Source organism: Rhinoderma darwinii, unplaced genomic scaffold (genome assembly GCF_050947455.1).
Source record: "Rhinoderma darwinii isolate aRhiDar2 unplaced genomic scaffold, aRhiDar2.hap1 Scaffold_2399, whole genome shotgun sequence".
In the NCBI taxonomy this organism is placed as follows: domain Eukaryota; kingdom Metazoa; phylum Chordata; class Amphibia; order Anura; family Rhinodermatidae; genus Rhinoderma; species Rhinoderma darwinii.
This window is the reverse complement of record NW_027462699.1, coordinates 5,904-25,981: the sequence shown is the minus strand read 5'-3', so window position 1 is coordinate 25,981 and position 20,078 is coordinate 5,904. Positions and strand designations below refer to the sequence as shown.

The 20,078-nt window shown below is 49.0% G+C and overlaps 1 protein-coding gene across 3 annotated transcripts; it reads right to left on the bottom strand.

The window, feature by feature from the left end:
• Nucleotides 1-599: 599 nt before the first annotated feature.
• Nucleotides 600-16,184, bottom strand: AGPAT3 (1-acylglycerol-3-phosphate O-acyltransferase 3). 3 transcript variants are annotated; one of them, XM_075848190.1, is made up of 9 exons: nt 16,087-16,184; nt 7,716-7,947; nt 7,469-7,638; nt 6,780-6,941; nt 6,387-6,540; nt 5,904-6,006; nt 5,689-5,764; nt 1,824-2,022; nt 600-1,747 (listed from the first exon to the last, which is right to left on the bottom strand). In XM_075848190.1, the coding sequence occupies exons 2-9, from the start codon at nt 7,891-7,893 to the stop codon at nt 1,659-1,661; spliced, it is 1,131 nt and encodes a 376-aa protein (XP_075704305.1). In that variant the 5' UTR covers nt 7,894-7,947; nt 16,087-16,184; the 3' UTR covers nt 600-1,658. The 3 variants fall into 3 exon arrangements, with proteins under 3 accessions (XP_075704305.1, XP_075704307.1, XP_075704306.1); XM_075848192.1 differs by lacking the exon at nt 16,087-16,184 and adding an exon at nt 16,032-16,084; XM_075848191.1 differs by lacking the exon at nt 16,087-16,184 and adding an exon at nt 16,014-16,077.
• Nucleotides 16,185-20,078: the final 3,894 nt, after the last annotated feature.

The following is a 20,078-nucleotide window of genomic DNA, read 5'->3' as shown; positions in this document are numbered from 1 at the left end:
CCTGCTCTTTCCCTAGACTGCCGGTTACACATTTACATCACGGTGTGCCAAGGGGTTAAATGAAATAGTTTTGCTCTACGGACAAGCTGTTCGGTCTTTCTTGGAGCCATTTTATTCCCCAGACTTTCATTTATGGAGATTCACAATACAATCTGTGGTCAGATCTTGTACCGTGCGAGGAGACGATCCTGCGGTAGATTTACATCTCCCCTCCTGTACGTCCCAGTGAAACCATTTTACTAATCTAGATCCAGATAAATCCCTTAAGATGACGCTGCCGCCCATCTCCTCTATTCCAGTAATTGTATGGTCTAGTCTTGTTTGAGGCCCCCACATCACCCCTCACCCCCGACACACAGCACCACCCCATATCCATCCATCCCCCATCACGTGGCTCATACTATAACCACCCGCCCTTCCCCCAGTTTCCATACATTTGTAAATCTTTTCTCCACATTAGCAGTCACCCTATAGAAGACATCTAGTGATCCGCGGCCGTCCTCCACCCCCTCCTGCATCTTCTCCTGCGTAACAGGCCGGTTGCACACGTCACCCCACATACACATCCACTCAGGAAGGACTCACACCGAGAGGTCAGCGCGTGTTTCATCTCTTTATTTTACTCCTAGCTTTTCTTTACAGGGAGGGAGGGGGTGATCAGACAGGCAGCAACATGGAAGCATCACTACAGTGTGGACACGGATGACACAGGTTATTCTGCCGTGTGTGGACACTGGAGAGCCGGCAGCACGGAGACTTCCTCATCACCGCCGCCTCCTCCGTGGACAGAAGCGTACACACACAGGATTAGCCCTACATTTAGTATCTCCTCCCTATGGGTCGGCGACACGTCTGACACTCATACATGATATTATGTGACACTGCCTCTGTCTGGTCCGATACATGCTACTGACATGTTAAGATCTAAACCGCTAATCCCTGGTCGAGGCGGCCGTCTGATATGACGCGGGCCCCTCATGGAACATGTAGTGCAATCTGGAGACGGAGAGCCCCGGGAGAGAAGAAAGAGCTGAGGGGGGGGGGGGGGGGGGGTGTCACGCAGGATCCTCGTCTTCAGGACCATAACCTGAGTCCAATGATTACTTCAAAAATAATGGAGTGAGTTGTGCAGGTCCAGAACAATACATTCACAGTGGCCGCTGTGTGCAGAGCCGTCCTGGATGCAGAGTAGTGTAGGGGTGTAGTGGTTGTGCGCACAGAGCTGCTACTCTGGCCAGCAGGGTCTCACTCACACGAGACGCCTTACACTGGGCCCCGGCTCAGTTTATCTTCATCCCTCGTTTTTGCTTTGACAGTGGAGAGGTTGGAAAAAGTATGAAATCCCAGCGGGCAGTGAGAGAACATGGGCAGAAGGGGGAACAGCCAGTAATACTATGAAGAAAGGTCCTGAAGAAGGTGGTGAAGGAGAGAAGCGCGGGGTGAGGGCGGACGAGATGGGGCCAGTGTTCAGTAGAGGGGACGGAGGGCAGAGTCTCTGGTCTCGCAGAACAGATTTTTTTCTTGCGCCTATGAAGTGGCAGATTCCTACCGGCTCTCGGTGCCAGTCCCAAAAGGCAGGTCCTCCCCGTCAGTTCATGTTAGTACGAAATAGAAAGCAAGATCAAGTCCAGACCGCCTCAGAATCACGCCACTCACAGCTAATCTCTCTTCTTCGCAGAGCTGTTACCGTAACTGGAGCCTCGCTCAATCTCCGTCACACCGATCAGACGCCGCACAGCAAACGAGGCTGAGGAAGAAGAAAACACAACGTCAGCAGAAGAAGAGACCAGCCCGGGAGGACCCACGTGGAGAGAGGCCACTACCTATCCACATGAAGCCCATGAACGACAGGATGAGCAGGGGAGAACCGCTAGCAAAGATGCCGATCGCGAATGAGATGAGAGGGGACAGGAGAAGTGTGGCCCAGAACAGGAAGTTCAGCAGGGTCCATGGTCGACGCGTGGGCACGATCTGAGTACCAGGAAAGGTGCCCTCCTGGATGTACTGCTCCTGTAACGCATCCTGAAAAACAAACATAAGAAATCTGCTCATACAGCATCATAGACACCCCAGGAAATGACATCATAAAGCCCCGAATAAACGCTACACACCACAGGAATACTAGAGAGCAGCAGGACGGGGGAGCACGCGCCACCACAGGAATACTAGAGGAGAGCAGGACGGAGGAGCACGCGCCACTACACACCACAGGAATACTAGACGAGAGCAGGACGGAGGAGCGCGTGCCACCACAGGAATACTAGACGAGAGCAGGACGGAGGAGCACGCGCCACTACACACCACAGGAATACTAGAGGAGAGCAGGGCGGGGGAGCACGCGCCACCACAGGAATACTAGACGAGAGCAGGACGGAGGAGCACGCGCCACTACACACCACAGGAATACTAGACGAGAGCAGGACGGAGGAGCGCGCGCCACCACAGGAATACTAGACGAGAGCAGGATGGGGGAGCACGCACCACCACAGGAATACTAGACGAGAGCAGGACGGGGGAGCACGCGCCACCACACACCACAGAAATACTAGACGAGAGCAGGACGGGGAGCGAGCGCCACCACAGGAATACTAGACGAGAGCAGGACGGAGGAGCACGCGCCACTACACACCACAGGAATACTAGACGAGAGCAGGATGGGGGAGCGCGCGCCACCACAGGAATACTAGACGAGAGCAGGACGGGGGAGCACGCGCCACCACAGGAATACTAGACGAGAGCAGGACGGGGGAGCACGCGCCACCACAGGAATACTAGACGAGAGCAGGACGGGGGAGCGCGCGCCACCACAGGAATACTAGACGAGAGAAGGACGGGGGAGCGCGCGCCACCACAGGAATACTAGACGAGAGCAGGACGGAGGAGCGCGCGCCACCACAGGAATACTAGACGAGGGCAGGACGGGGGAGCACGCGCCACCACAGGAATACTAGACGAGAGCAGGACGGGGGAGCACGCGCCACCACACACCACAGGAATACTAGACGAGAGCAGGACGGGGGAGCACGCGCCACCACACACCACAGGAATACTAGACGAGAACAGGACGGAGGAGCACGCGCCACCACAGGAATACTAGACGAGAGCAGGACGGGGGAGAACGCGCCACCACACACACCACAGGAATGGTAGGACGAGAGCAGGACGGAGGAGCACGCGCTGCTAAACACCACAGGAATACTAGACGAGAGAAGGACGGAGGAGCACGCGCCACGACAGGAATACTAGACGAGAGCAGGACAGGGGAGCACGCGCTACCACAGGAATACTAGACGAGAGCAGGACGGAGGAGCGCGCACCACCACAGGAATACTAGACGAGAGCAGGACGGGGGAGCGCGCGCCACCACACACCACAGGAATACTAGACGAGAGCAGGACAGAGGAGCACGCGCCACCACCCACCACACACCACAGGAATACTCGACGAGAGCAGGACGGGGGAGCACGCACCATTACACACCACAGGAATACTAGACGAGAGCAGGACGGAGAAGCGCGCGCCACCACAATACTAGACGAGTGCAGGACGGAGGAGCACGCGCCACCACAGGAATACTAGACGAGAGCAGGACGGGGGAGCACGCACCACCACACCACAGGAATACTAGACGAGTGCAGGACAGGGGAGCACGCGCCACAACACACCATAGGAATACTAGACGAGAGCAGGACGGAGAAGCGCGCGCCACCACAGGAATACTAGACGAGAGCAGGACGGGGGGGAGCACGCGCCACCACAGGAATACTAGACGAGAGAAGGACGGGGGGGAGCACGCGCCGCTAAACACCACAAGAATACTAGACGAGAGAAGGACGGAGGAGCACGCGCCACCACAGGAATACTAGACGAGAGCAGGACGGAGGAGCACGCGCCACCACACACCACAGGAATGCTAGACGAGAGAAGGACGGAGGAACACGCGCCACCACAGGAATACTAGACGAGAGCAGGACGGAGGAGCACGCGCCACCACAGGAATACTAGACGAGAGCAGGACGGGGGAGCACGCGCCACCACACACCACAGGAATGCTAGACGAGAGAAGGACGGAGGAACACGCGCCACCACAGGAATACTAGACGAGAGCAGGACGGAGGAGCGCGCGCCACCACAGGAATACTAGACGAGAGCAGGACGGAGGAGCGCGCGCCACCACAGGAATACTAGACGAGAGCAGGACGGAGGAGCGCGCGCCACCACAGGAATACTAGACGAGAGCAGGACGGAGGAGCGCGCGCCACCACAGGAATACTAGACGAGAGCAGGCCACCACACACCACAGGAATACTAGCCGAGAGCAGGACGGGGGAGCACGCGCCACCACACACCACAGGAATGCTAGGACGAGAGCAGGACGGAGGAGCACGCGCCGCTAAACACCACAAGAATACTACACGAGAGAAGGACGGAGGAGCACGCGCCACCACAGGAATACTAGACGAGAGCAGGACGGAGGAGCACGCGCCACCACAGGAATGCTAGACGAGAGAAGGACGGAGGAGCACGCGCCACCACAGGAATGCTAGACGAGAGAAGGACGGAGGAAAACGCGCCACCACAGGAATACTAGACGAGAGCAGGACGGAGGAGCACGCGCCACCACAGGAATACTAGACGAGAGCAGGACGGAGGAGCACGCGCCACCACACACCACAGGAATGCTAGACGAGAGAAGGACGGAGGAACACGCGCCACCACAGGAATACTAGACGAGAGCAGGACGGAGGAGCACGCGCCACCACAGGAATACTAGACGAGAGCAGGACGGGGGAGCACGCGCCATCACAGGAATACTAGACGAGAGCAGGACGGGGGAGCACGCGCCACCACAGGAATGCTAGACGAGAGAAGGACGGAGGAACACGCGCCACCACAGGAATACTAGACGAGAGCAGGACGGAGGAGCGCGCGCCACCACAGGAATACTAGACGAGAGCAGGACGGAGGAGCACGCGCCACCACACACCACAGGAATACTAGACGAGAGCAGGACGGGGGAGCACGCGCCACCACACACCACAGGAATGCTAGGACGAGAGCAGGACGGAGGAGCACGCGCCGCTAAACACCACAAGAATACTACACGAGAGAAGGACGGAGGAGCACGCGCCACCACAGGAATACTAGACGAGAGCAGGACGGAGGAGCACGCGCCACCACAGGAATGCTAGACGAGAGAAGGACGGAGGAACACGCGCCACCACAGGAATACTAGACGAGAGCAGGACGGAGGAGCGCGCGCCACCACAGGAATACTAGACGAGAGCAGGACGGAGGAGCGCACGCCACCACAGGAATACTAGACGAGAGCAGGACGGAGGAGCGCACGCCACCACAGGAATACTAGACGAGAGCAGGGCGGAGGAGCGCACGCCACCACAGGAATACTAGACGAGAGCAGGGCGGAGGAGCGCACGCCACCACAGGAATACTAGACGAGAGCAGGGCGGAGGAGCGCGCACCACCACAGGAATACTAGACGAGAGCAGGCCACCACACACCCACAGGAATACTAGACGAGAGCAGGACGGGGGAGCACGCGCCACCACAGGAATACCAGACGAGAGAAGGACGGAGCATGTACTAGAAACCCCCCACATTCTGACCCTCTTCATGCCCCTAGAACATTTCCTAGTGGCGGTCTGTACTGGTCTCTGGTCAGTTTACCTTCTCCTGGTAGAGTTTGTGCAGCCAGTCTGCAGCCTCTCGCTCATCTAGTGGGATCTCGTCCAGAGGGAAACGCCTGAGGAGACACGAGGAGTAAACGAAAAGCAAGAATGGGAGAGGGCGAAGCTATACCGGAGAAGAAATCAGACAGATGGGGGAGGGGACAAGGCTGTCAGGATCTTGTTGTGGGACTGGATGGCGGCCATGCAGCTCACCTCACACACATGTCCGCTTCATATTTCTTCCCATACAAAATCCCCAGTAAAGATGGATTCTTATTTCCACGGAAATTCAGGGTCACGTCATAAACAGCAGTGACTGCAAGAAGAAAAAAAAAAAACGTCAACGCAGCGTAATAAACAGGGCGCACAAGACGGGGGCTTACTGAAGAATATACAGATACATGTGAGGAGTCCACAGCTCGGACGCAGGGTGGGAGCGCCCCCCGCTGACTAACATCTATATTACATCTGAGCTCCTTCCTCTCAGTGACGTGGATGAGTCCTGACATGGACTTTGTATTGAAGGCCGGAGCGCTGCGTCCACCCCCGGACCCGCAGGATGTAATCCCGTCACTGCCGCGGTGGTATAAGTATTTCTGGTGGCGGAGGCCTGGAGCTCAAGGTCCCCGGAGGCTTCTCATCACTAACACTGCAGCTAAAGGTTCTCAATACTAGAGCTTCACATGAGCAGATCACCTGTCCCGCGGAGGCACTGGACCGCGGTGGTGAAACCTTTGGTTCGCGGCAGCAGATGATGTTTCAGCCGCGCCAGCCCCTTCTTATCTGCCACTTCCATGCTGATCTTATGTTTGGTTTCGGTGAACCTCGTCCCTTCACAGTACAGCAAGAACTACGAGGGGGAAAAAACAAAGTCAGTAAAGCCGCCCCCGGCATGGACAATGAGGGGGGTCGGGGGTCACATCATAGATCGTCACCGAGAGAAACGAGACACAGGCCCAGTCAGATAACGAGAATCTGTGCGGTGGATGAGCGGTCACCAGGGCCTTCTACAACCACAGCATAAGCAGTTTCTTATAAAAACCTATAAGGGTCTTGTGCGGAGGGGCCCACCACCTCCATGACACTCACCCACATGTACTCGGGGTAGTCCCGCAAGCTCTGCAGTCCATGGACGACCTTGTCCCGATCTTCTTCCCACTTGCGTTTACAGAAGACGATTTCCAGGAAGTACCAGGTCCAGCCGATCAGCGGGACCATCAGCAGCTCTTTCTTTGCAAGAACTTTTGAGCTCTTTGGAGAGAGAAGAACAAACAGGAAGAAAATAAAGGCTTGACCCCAGCGGATGACGGCAGCCCCGGGATGTCCAGTAATATTACAGCTGCCCATACAACGGAGAAGCCACGGCGCGCAGTGAGATCACGATGACCCCAGCGGATGACGGCAGCCCCGGGATGTCCAGTAATATTACAGCTGCCCACACAACGGAGAAGCCACGGTGCGCAGTGAGATCACGATGACCCCAGCGGATGACGGCAGCCGCGGGATGTCCAGTAATATTACAGCTGCCCATACAACGGAGAAGCCACGGTGCGCAGTGAGATCACGATGACCCCAGCGGATGACGGCAGCCGCGGGATGTCCAGTAATATTACAGCATACAACGGAGAAGCCATGGCGCGCAGTGAGATCACGATGAGCCGCGGGATGTCCAGTAATATTACAGCTGCCCACACAACGGAGAAGCCACGGTGCGCAGTGAGATCACGATGAGCCCAGCGGCGGCTCCGGCAGGACGTTGCGCTCGTCTCTGTACTCACCCCCAAGACTCCAAAACGTTCACACATCGTCCATCCGCACAGGAAGTCGATCTCAAAGTTGTGATTGAGGATAATGATGGCGTGCTCCTTCCCAAAGTGATCCACAGTCTGCTGGTCAGTGAAAAGGGTGCACTGTGTGCCGGACCACCACTCCAGCAGCATCACCAACTCTGTGGGGGGAGACGGCACAAAGTCACCACACATGAGACCCTCCCGACGCCCCTGCACCCCCCCCCAAGGTACTTACGGCTCCACAGCGAGTAGGACAGGCGGCAGTTGACCCTGCGGTACAGCTGCTTGTTGTAGCTCCATAGCGGGAGGGTACAAAGCTGCAGGAAATTGATGACGAGGCCGCTTACAACAAACACAAAGCCAATCAGCAGGTGGACCACAAACTGAGTCTTCAGGAACCCCCAAACCCCCATTCTGGAGCCAGCATTCAGTGCCGCTTACACGGACCCTCACTCAAAGCCACCGTCCTGAGGAGAAGCAAAACCAGCGAGGGTCAGAGAGATGAGAACCTGACGAGAGCACGGCTCTGACTACAGGAGCCACCAACACCCCACATCTCCTCACCCACCCCCGACCACGGCTCCGACTACAGGAGCTACCAACACCCCACATCTCCTCACCCACCCCCGACCACGGCTCCGACTACAGGAGCTACCAACACCCCACATCTCCTCACCCACCCCCGACCACGGCTCCGACTACAGGAGCTACCAACACCCCACATCTCCTCACCCGCCCCCGACCACGGCTCCGACTACAGGAGCCACCAACACCCCACATCTCCTCACCCACCCCCGACCACGGCTCTGACTACAGGAGGCACCAACACCCCACATCTCCTCACCCGCCCCCGACCACGGCTCCGACTACAGGGGCCACCAACACCCCACATCTCCTCAACCACCACCGACCACGGCTCCGACTACAGGAGCCACCAACACCCCACATCTCCTCACCCACCCCCGACCACGGCTCCGACTACAGGAGCTACCAACACCCCACATCTCCTCACCCGCCCCCGACCACGGCTCCGACTACAGGAGCCACCAACACCCCACATCTCCTCACCCACCCCCGACCACGGCTCCGACTACAGGAGCCACCAACACCCCACATCTCCTCACCCGCCCCCGACCACGGCTCCGACTACAGGGGCCACCAACACCCCACATCTCCTCACCCGCCCCCATATTATTCCTGACAATGGTCTACAAACATGAGTCATTATACAAACACCCCCACCTGCAGCCCCAGCCCCAATACCCGCCCTGCAGCCTGCACCCCCACATCCCCACCTGCAGCCCCACCTTCACCAACACCCCCCCCCTGCAGCCCCCCCCTATTACCTGCCTGCAGCCCACCTAGACCCCCAACATACCCACCTGGACCCGAACATACCCACCTGCTGCCTGCACCCCCACACCGCCGCCTGCTCCCCCACACCCCCGCCTGCACCCCCGCCTGTTAGGTCACCCTGCAGCTTGCCTACATTCACTTTAGTTCCCTGCAGAAGTCTGGACCCCCAGCCCCGGGGCCGTCCACCAGCAATGTCATCTTTTTATTTTTTTTAATTCACTACATTTTTTATTATAATCTTGATTTAAAGTGCAACAATACAAACCGCCCCTCCCCCGCCCCCTCACACAGTCCCAGCGCTAAACCCTCAAATATGTCCCAGCGCAACACAACAAAATCCACAACTTCCATCCATCATTTACTTCATCCCATAAATGAGGTGGTGACAAAGTGCATTTCTAATAGACGCAGAGTTTATAATATCACGTACAGTCCCACCGAGCGGACGCCCCGTCCCCACTGCTCGTTACATTATCATGGCCCCCCGAGATCCCGGCCACCTCCGGGCCGACCCATCCCACTAACCACGTCCGGGGCACCACCAATGTGAAGCGGTCACTGAGCGGACGCCCCATCCCCACTGCTCGTTACATTATCATGGCCCCCCCCCCCCCGAGATCCCGGCCACCTCCGGGCCAACCCATCCCACTAACCACGTCCGGGGCACCCCCAATGTGAAGCGGTCACTGAGCGGACGCCCCGTCCCCACTGCTCGTTACACTTATCATGGGCCCCCCCCCCCGAGATCCCGGCCACCTCCGGGCCGATCCATCCCACTAGCCACGTCCGGGCCCCGGGCAGACCCATCCCACTAGCCACGTACGGGGAACCCCCAATGTGAAGGGGTCACTGGGCAGAAGACATGACATTGGAGGTCACTTCCATCGTCCCATCCGCTCTGTGACAACCTCCGGCAACAAGAGATGCATAGCCGAGTTCTAGTGTGACCAACGCTGCAGGATATCCCCCGACCACGGAGACTGGCGGTAACATGGTGTAAACAGGCAACGCCCCCAGGTGCCGAGTAAAGGGGTAACCTGCAGGATGCCCCCATGGCTGGGATTCTGGGATACAGGAATGACAGGCTGTGTTACTGAGGATCACTCACCAGTACAGATAGTACACCAGCGCCAGCGCAAACAGGGTGGCGCACACCCCAGAGAACAGGCACGCCGCGGAGCGATTTGCCAACATTCTTGCCAGAAATCAATATCTTGGCGCCAGACGTCCGGGCGGAACCGTTTCAGGAAATAAAGGGCGGTGAAATCCGTCAGACAGGCCGCCCACCGTGCACCCCAAGACTTCAGCAACACCCCATCCACACCACGGCTGGAGTCCTCACTGCATGGGGGTCACCTCAGGTCCCAACTCCAGGACAGACGGGGGCCAGTGACCCCCAGGGACTGTGTTACAGGAGGGACCTGCGATTCTTCTCCACCAGGACCCAGTGCAGTCGTGACAGGTGAGAGTCTTACCCGAGCCCGACAATCCCTGAGGATTAAGCCTGTGAGGGACAGACCTGCTGAGTCAGCAGAACCGGGGACAGGGCGGTACGCCCCCTCATTCAGTAACCCCCCAAACTGGAACCCAACCGGCGGCACAAGAAAGGAGTGAAAGTAAAAAAACCGAGAAAATCAACTCCAGAACCGGAAACCAGAGCGAAAACAACACAAATAGAAAGACACAGCGCAAATCTGATAATCTGATTAATGAGGACAGACGGCACAAGGCTGAGAGGAGGGAGACACCCGACCGCAACACACCGCAATATATAACACCGCGCAACATATAACAAACACACAGTCACACGCAACACGCAACAGCATATAACACGCAACACACCGCAACATATAACATACCGCAACATATAACACACCGCGCAACAGCATATAACACAACACACCGCAACACAAACACAACATATAACACACCGCAACATATAACACACCGCGCAACAGCATATAACACACAACATATAACACACCGCGCAACAGCATATAACACACAACACACCGCAACACAAACACAACATATAACACACCGCAACATATAACACAACACTGCAACACACAACATAACACACCGTAACAGCATATAACAAACACAAAGCAAAAAAAACACACGACATAACACACCTGAGTTATATCCTGTATTATACTCCAGAGCTGCACTCACTATTCTGCTGGTGGAGTCACTGTGTACATACATTACATTACTTATCCTGTACTGATCCGGAGTTATATCCTGTATTATACTCCAGAGCTGCACTCACTATTCTGCTGGTGGAGTCACTGTGTACATTACATTACTTATCCTGTACTGATCCTGAGTTATATCCTGTATTATACTCCAGAGCTGCACTCACTATTCTGCTGGTGGAGTCACTGTGTACATACATTACATTACTTATCCTGTACTGATCCCGAGATACATCCTGTATTATACTCCAGAGCTGCACTCACTATTCTGCTGGTGGAGTCACAGTGTACATACATTACTTATCCTGTACTGACCCTGAGTTATATCCTGTATTATACTCCAGAGCTGCACTCACTATTCTGCTGGTGGAGTCACTGTGCACATATATTACATTACTTATCCTGTACTGATCCTGAGTTATATCCTGTATTATACTCCAGAGCTGCACTCACTATTCTGCTGGTGGAGTCACTGTGTACATACATTACATTACTTATCCTGTACTGATCCTGAGTTACATCCTGTATTATACTCCAGAGCTGCACTCACTATTCTGCTGGTGGAGTCACTGTGTACATACATTACATTACTTATCCTGTACTGATCCTGAGTTATATACTGTATTATACTCCAGAGCTGCACTCACTATTCTGCTGGTGGAGTCACTGTGTACATACATTACTTATCCTGTACTGATCCTGAGTTATATCCTGTATTATACTCCAGAGCGGCACTCACTATTCTGCTGGTGGAGTCACTGTGTACATACATTACTTATCCTGTACTGATCCTGAGTTATATCCTGTATTATACTCCAGAGCGGCACTCACTATTCTGCTGGTGGAGTCACTGTGTACATACATTACTTATCCTGTACTGATCCTGAGTTATATCCTGTATTATACTCCAGAGCTGCACTCACTATTCTGCTGGTGGAGTCACTGTGTACATACATTACTTATCCTGTACTGATCCTGAGTTACATCCTGTATTATACCCCAGAGCTGCACTCACTATTCTGCTGGCGGTGTCACTGTGTACATACATTACTTATCCTGTACTGATCCTGAGTTATATCCTGTATTATACTCCAGAGCTGCACTCACTATTCTGCTGGTGGAGTCACTGTGTACATACATTACATTACTGATCCTGTACTGATCCTGAGTTATATCCTGTATTATACTCCAGAGCTGCACTCACTATTCTGCTGGTGGAGTCACTGTGTACATACATTACATTACTTATCCTGTACTGATCCTGAGTTACATCCTGTATTATACTCCAGAGCTGCACTCACTATTCTGCTGGTGGAGTCACTGTGTACATACATTACATTACTTATCCTGTACTGATCCTGAGTTATATCCTGTATTATACTCCAGAGCTGCACTCACTATTCTGCTGGTGGTGTCACTGTGTACATACATTACATTACTTATCCTGTACTGATCCTGAGTTATATCCTGTATTATACTCCAGAGCTGCACTCACTATTCTGCTGGTGGAGTCACTGTGTACATACATTACATTACTTATCCTGTACTGATCCGGAGTTATATCCTGTATTATACTCCAGAGCTGCACTCACTATTCTGCTGGTGGAGTCACTGTGTACATACATTACATTACTTATCCTGTACTGATCCTGAGTTACATCCTGTATTATACTCCAGAGCTGCACTCACTATTCTGCTGGTGGAGTCACTGTGTACATTACATTACTTATCCTGTACTGATCCTGAGTTACATCCTGTATTATACTCCAGAGCTGCACTCACTATTCTGCTGGTGGAGTCACTGTGTACATTACATTACTTATCCTGTACTGATCCTGAGTTACATCCTGTATTATACTCCAGAGCTGCACTCACTATTCTGCTGGTAGATCCCTGTGTACATACATTACATTACTTATCCTGTACTGATCCTGAGTTACATCCTGTATTATACTCCAGAGCTGCACTCACTATTCTGCTGGTGGAGTCACTGTGTACATACATTACTTATCCTGTACTGATCCCGAGTTATATCCTGTATTATACTCCAGAGCTGCACTCACTATTCTGCTGGTGGAGTCACTGTGTACATACATTACATTACTTATGTACTGATCCTGAGTTATATCCTGTATTATACTCCAGAGCTGCACTCACTATTCTACTGGTGGAGTCACTGTGTACATACATTACATTACTTATCCTGTACTGATCCTGAGTTACATCCTGTATTATACTCCAGAGCTGCACTCACTATTCTGCTGGTGGAGTCACTGTGTACATTACATTACTTATCCTGTACTGATCCTGAGTTACATCCTGTATTATACTCCGGAGCTGCACTCACTATTCTGCTGGTAGATCCCTGTGTACATACATTACATTACTTATCCTGTACTGATCCTGAGTTACATCCTGTATTATACTCCAGAGCTGCACTCACTATTCTGCTGGTGGAGTCACTGTGTACATACATTACTTATCCTGTACTGATCCTGAGTTATATCCTGTATTATACTCCAGAGCTGCACTCACTATTCTGCTGGTGGAGTCACTGTGTACATACATTACTTATCCTGTACTGATCCTGAGCTACATCCTGTATTATACTCCAGAGCTGCACTCACTATTCTGCTGGTGGAGTCACTGTGTACATACATTACTTATCCTGTATTGATCCTGAGTTACATCCTGTATTATACTCCAGAGCTGCACTCACTATTCTGCTGGTGGGGTCACTGTGTACATACATTACATTACTTATCCTGTACTGATCCTGAGTTACATCCTGTATTATACTCCAGAGCTGCACTCACTATTCTGCTGGTGGAGTCACTGTGTACAAACATTACATTACTTATCCTGTACTGATCCTGAGTTATATCCTGTATTATACTCCAGAGCTGCACTCACTATTCTGCTGGTGGAGTCACTGTGTACATACATTACATTACTTATCCTGTACTGATCCTGAGTTACATCCTGTAGTATACTCCAGAGCTGCACTCACTATTCTGCTGGTGGAGTCACTGTGTACATACATTACATTACTTATCCTGTACTGATCCTGAGTTATATCCTGTATTATACTCCAGAGCTGCACTCACTATTCTGCTGGTGGAGTCACTGTGTGCATACATTACTTATCCTGTACTGATCCTGAGTTACATCATGTATTATACTCCAGAGCTGCACTCACTATTCTGCTGGTGGAGTCACTGTGTACATACATTACATTACTAATCCTGTACTGATCCTGAGTTACATCCTGTATTATACTCCAGAGCTGCACTCACTATTCTGCTGGTAGAGTCACTGTGTACATACATTACATTACTTATCCTGTACTGATCCTGAGTTACATCCTGTATTATACTCCAGAGCTGCACTCACTATTCTGCTGGTGGAGTCACTGTGTACATACATTACATTACTTATCCTGTACTGATCCTGAGTTACATCCTGTATTATACTCCAGAGCTGCACTCACTATTCTGCTGGTGGAGTCACTGTGTACATACATTACATTACTTATCCTGTACTGATCCTGAGTTACATCCTGTATTATACTCCAGAGCTGCACTCACTATTCTGCTGGTGGAGTCACTGTGTACATACATTACATTACTTATCCTGTACTGATCCTGAGTTACATCCTGTATTATACTCCAGACCTGCACTCACTATTCTGCGGGTGGAGTCACTGTGTACATACATTACATTACTTATCCTGTACTGATCCTGAGTTACATCCTGTATTATACTCCAGAGCTGCACTCACTATTCTGCTTGTGGAGTCACTGTGTACATACATTACATTACTTATCCTGTACTGATCCTGAGTTACATCCTGTAGTATACTCCAGAGCTGCACTCACTATTCTGCTGGTGGAGTCACTGTGTACATACATTACATTACTTATCATGTACTGATCCTGAGTTACATCCTGTATTATACTCCAGAGCTGCACTCACTATTCTGCTGGTGGAGTCACTGTGTACATACATTACTTATCCTGTACTGATCCTGAGTTATATCCTGTATTATACTCCAGAGCTGCACTCACTATTCTGCTGGTGGAGTCACTGTGTACATACATTACATTACTTATCATGTACTGATCCTGAGTTACATCCTGTATTATACTCCAGAGCTGCACTCACTATTCTGCTGGTGGAGTCACTGTGTACATACATTACATTACTTATCCTGTACTGATCCTGAGTTGCATCCTGTATTATACTCCAGAGCTGCACTCACTATCCTGCTGGTGGAGTCACTGTGTACATACATTACTTATCCTGTACTGATCCTGAGTTATATCCTGTATTATACTCCAGAGCTACACTCACTATTCTGCTGGTGGAGTCACTGTGTACATACATTACTTATCCTGTACTGATCCTGAGTTACATCCTGTATTATACTCCAGAGCTGCACTCACTATTCTGCTGGTGGAGTCACTGTGTACATACATTACATTACTTATCCTGTACTGATCCTGAGTTATATCCTGTATTATACTCCAGAGCTGCACTCACTATTCTGCTGGTGGAGTCACTGTGTACATACATTACATTACTTATCCTGTACTGATCCTGAGTTATATCCTGTATTATACTCCAGAGCTGCAATCACTACTCTGCTGGTGGAGTCACTGTGTACATACATTACTTATCCTGTACTGATCCTGAGTTACATCCTGTATTATACTCCAGAGCTGCAATCACTACTCTGCTGGTGTAACCCCATCCTGCAACGCTCCCCTCCTTCAGGTGTACCCCCATCCTGAAACGCTGCCCTCCCTCAGGTGTACCCCCATCCTGCAACGCTGCCCTCCCTCAGGTGTACCCCCATCCTGCAACGCTCCCCTCCCTCAGGTGTACCCCCATCCTGCAACGCTCCCCTCCCTCAGGTGTACCCCCATCGCTTAAGGTGACCCCTCTCCGCACAGCCGTGCACCCCTCCCGCCGGTCACCTCTTAGCACGTGCAGACCTGTGTACCCCGTATACGTGCAATGTCCCCTCCTCTCCGTTTTCCCGTCTCTCACCTCCTCGTCCGGGATCCAAATGTTACACCTGACCACCGGAAAACCCGCCCACCGACGCCGGACTGAACCGGAAGCTCACGAGCACGTGGAGAACTGTCCAATCAGCTATCAGCTGCAAGCACCGCCCTACACAAAATCACGCCTCCACGTGGGTCAGTTGGGGAAGACCACGCCCAGTCACCTGGCTGCAGTCCTATATTGACCACACCCTTTTGATCACATGATCGGGGACGGGAATTCTAGCTGTCACTTTTATTTGGCGCCTATTGGCTGCCGGCTGCTATGACTGGCGGGAGTTCTAGTGTCTGTCAGGCGAGATAGAGGTTAGAATGACCGCGAGTACAGACAGGATCTATAGATGTCAGCGTATAATAGCTCATACAGCCCTATATACAATATATAGCGCCTCATATATCCCTATATACAGCCTATAATACCTCATATATCCCTATATACAGCCTATAATACCTCATATATCCCTATATACAGCGTATAATACCTCATATATCCCTATATACAGCCTATAACACCTCATATATCCCTATATACAGCATATAATACCTCATATATCCCTATATACAGCCTATAATACCTCATATATCCCTATATACAGCCTATAATACCTCATATATCCCTATATACAGCCTATAATACCTCATATATCCCTATATACAGCCTATAATACCTCATATATCCCTATATACAGCCTATAACACCTCATATATCCCTATATACAGCGTATAATACCTCATATATCCCTATATACAGCGTATAATACCTCATATATCCCTATATACAGCCTATAATACCTCATATATCCCTATATACAGCCTATAATACCTCATATATCCCTATATACAGCCTATAACACCTCATATATCCCTATATACAGCGTATAATACCTCATATATCCCTATATACAGCGTATAATACCTCATATATCCCTATATACAGCGTATAATACCTCATATATCCCTATATACAGCCTATAATACCTCATATATCCCTATATACAGCCTATAACACCTCATATATCCCTATATACAGCCTATAACACCTCATATATCCCTATATACAGCGTATAATACCTCATATATCCCTATATACAGCATATAATACCTCATATATCCCTATATACAGCGTATAATACCTCATATATCCCTATATACAGCATATAATACCTCATATATCCCTATATACAGCGTATAATACCTCATATATCCCTATATACAGCCTATAATACCTCATATATCCCTATATACAGCCTATAACACCTCATATATCCCTATATACAGCCTATAACACCTCATATATCCCTATATACAGCGTATAATACCTCATATATCCCTATATACAGCCTATAATACCTCATATATCCCTATATACAGCCTATAACACCTCATATATCCCTATATACAGCGTATAACACCTCATATATCCCTATATACAGCCTATAACACCTCATATATCCCTATATACAGCGTATAATACCTCATATATCCCTATATACAGCCTATAATACCTCATATATCCCTATATACAGCCTATAATACCTCATATATCCCTATATACAGCCTATAATACCTCATATATCCCTATATACAGCCTATAATACCTCATATATCCCTATATACAGCCTATAATACCTCATATATCCCTATATACAGCGTATAACACCTCATATATCCCTATATACAGCATATAATACCTCATATATCCCTATATACAGCGTATAATACCTCATATATCCCTATATACAGCCTATAATACCTCATATATCCCTATATACAGCCTATAACACCTCATATATCCCTATATACAGCGTATAATACCTCATATATCCCTATATACAGCATATAATACCTCATATATCCCTATATACAGCGTATAATACCTCATATATCCCTATATACAGCCTATAATACCTTATATATCCCTATATACAGCGTATAATACCTCATATATCCCTATATACAGCGTATAATACCTCATATATCCCTATATACAGCGTATAATACCTCATATATCCCTATATACAGCGTATAATACCTCATATATCCCTATATACAGCGTATAATACCTCATATATCCCTATATACAGCCTATAATACCTCATATATCCCTATATACAGCCTATAACACCTCATATATCCCTATATACAGCGTATAATACCTCATATATCCCTATATACAGCATATAATACCTCATATATCCCTATATACAGCGTATAATACCTCATATATCCCTATATACAGCCTATAATACCTTATATATCCCTATATACAGCGTATAATACCTCATATATCCCTATATACAGCGTATAACACCTCATATATTCCTATATACAGCCTATAATACCTCATATATCCCTATATACAGCATATAATACCTCATATATCCCTATATACAGCGTATAATACCTTATATATCCCTATATACAGCATATAATACCTCATATATCCCTATATACAGCGTATAACACCTCATATATCCCTATATACAGCCTATAATACCTCATATATCCCTATATACAGCCTACAATACCTCATATATCCCTATATACAGCGTATTATACCTCATATATCCCTATATACAGCGTATAATACCTCATATATCCCTATATACAGCATATAACACCTCATATATCCCTATATACAGCATATAATACCTCATATATTCCTATATACAGCGTATAACACCTCATATATCCCTATATACAGCCTATAATACCTCATATATCCCTATATACAGCATATAATACCTCATATATCCCTATATACAGCGTATAATACCTTATATATCCCTATATACAGCGTATAATACCTTATATATCCCTATGTACAGCGTATAACACCTCATATATCCCTATATACAGCGTATAATACCTCATATATCCCTATATACAGCGTATAATACCTTATATATCCCTATATACAGCGTATAACACCTCATATATCTCTATATACAGCGTATAACACCTCATATATCCCTATATACAGCCTATAACACCTCATATATCCCTATATACAGCGTATAACACCTCATATATCCCTATATACAGCCTATAATACCTCATATATCCCTATATACAGCCTATAATACCTCATATATCCCTATATACAGCCTATAACACCTCATATATCCCTATATACAGCCTATAATACCTAATATATCCCTATATACAGCGTATAATACCTCATATATTCCTATATACAGCCTATAATACCTCATATATCCCTATATACAGCCTATAATACCTCATATATCCCTATATACAGCCTATAATACCTCATATATCCCTATATACAGCGTATAATACCTCATATATCCCTATATACAGCATATAACACCTCATATATCCCTATATACAGCGTATAACACCTCATATATCCCTGTATACAGCCTATAATACCTCATATATCCCTATATACAGTGTATAATACCTCATATATCCCTATATACAGCGTATAATACCTCATATATCCCTATATACAGCGTATAACACCTCATATATCCCTATATACAGCGTATAATACCTCATATATCCCTATATACAGCCTATAATACCTCATATATCCCTATATACAGCGTATAATACCTCATGTATTCCTATATACAGCCTATAATACCTCATATATCCCTATATACAGCGTATAATACCTCATATATCCCTATATACAGCCTATAATACCTCATATATCCCTATATACAGCCTATGATACCTCATATATCCCTATATACAGCGTATAATACCTCATATATCCCTATATACAGCGTATAACACCTCATATATCCCTATATACAGCGTATAATACCTCATATATCCCTATATACAGCCTATAATACCTCATATATCCATATATACAGTGTATAATACCTCATATATCCCTATATACAGCCTATAATACCTCATATATCCCTATATACAGCGTATAATACCTCATATATCCCTATATACAGCCTATAACACCTCATATATCCCTATATACAG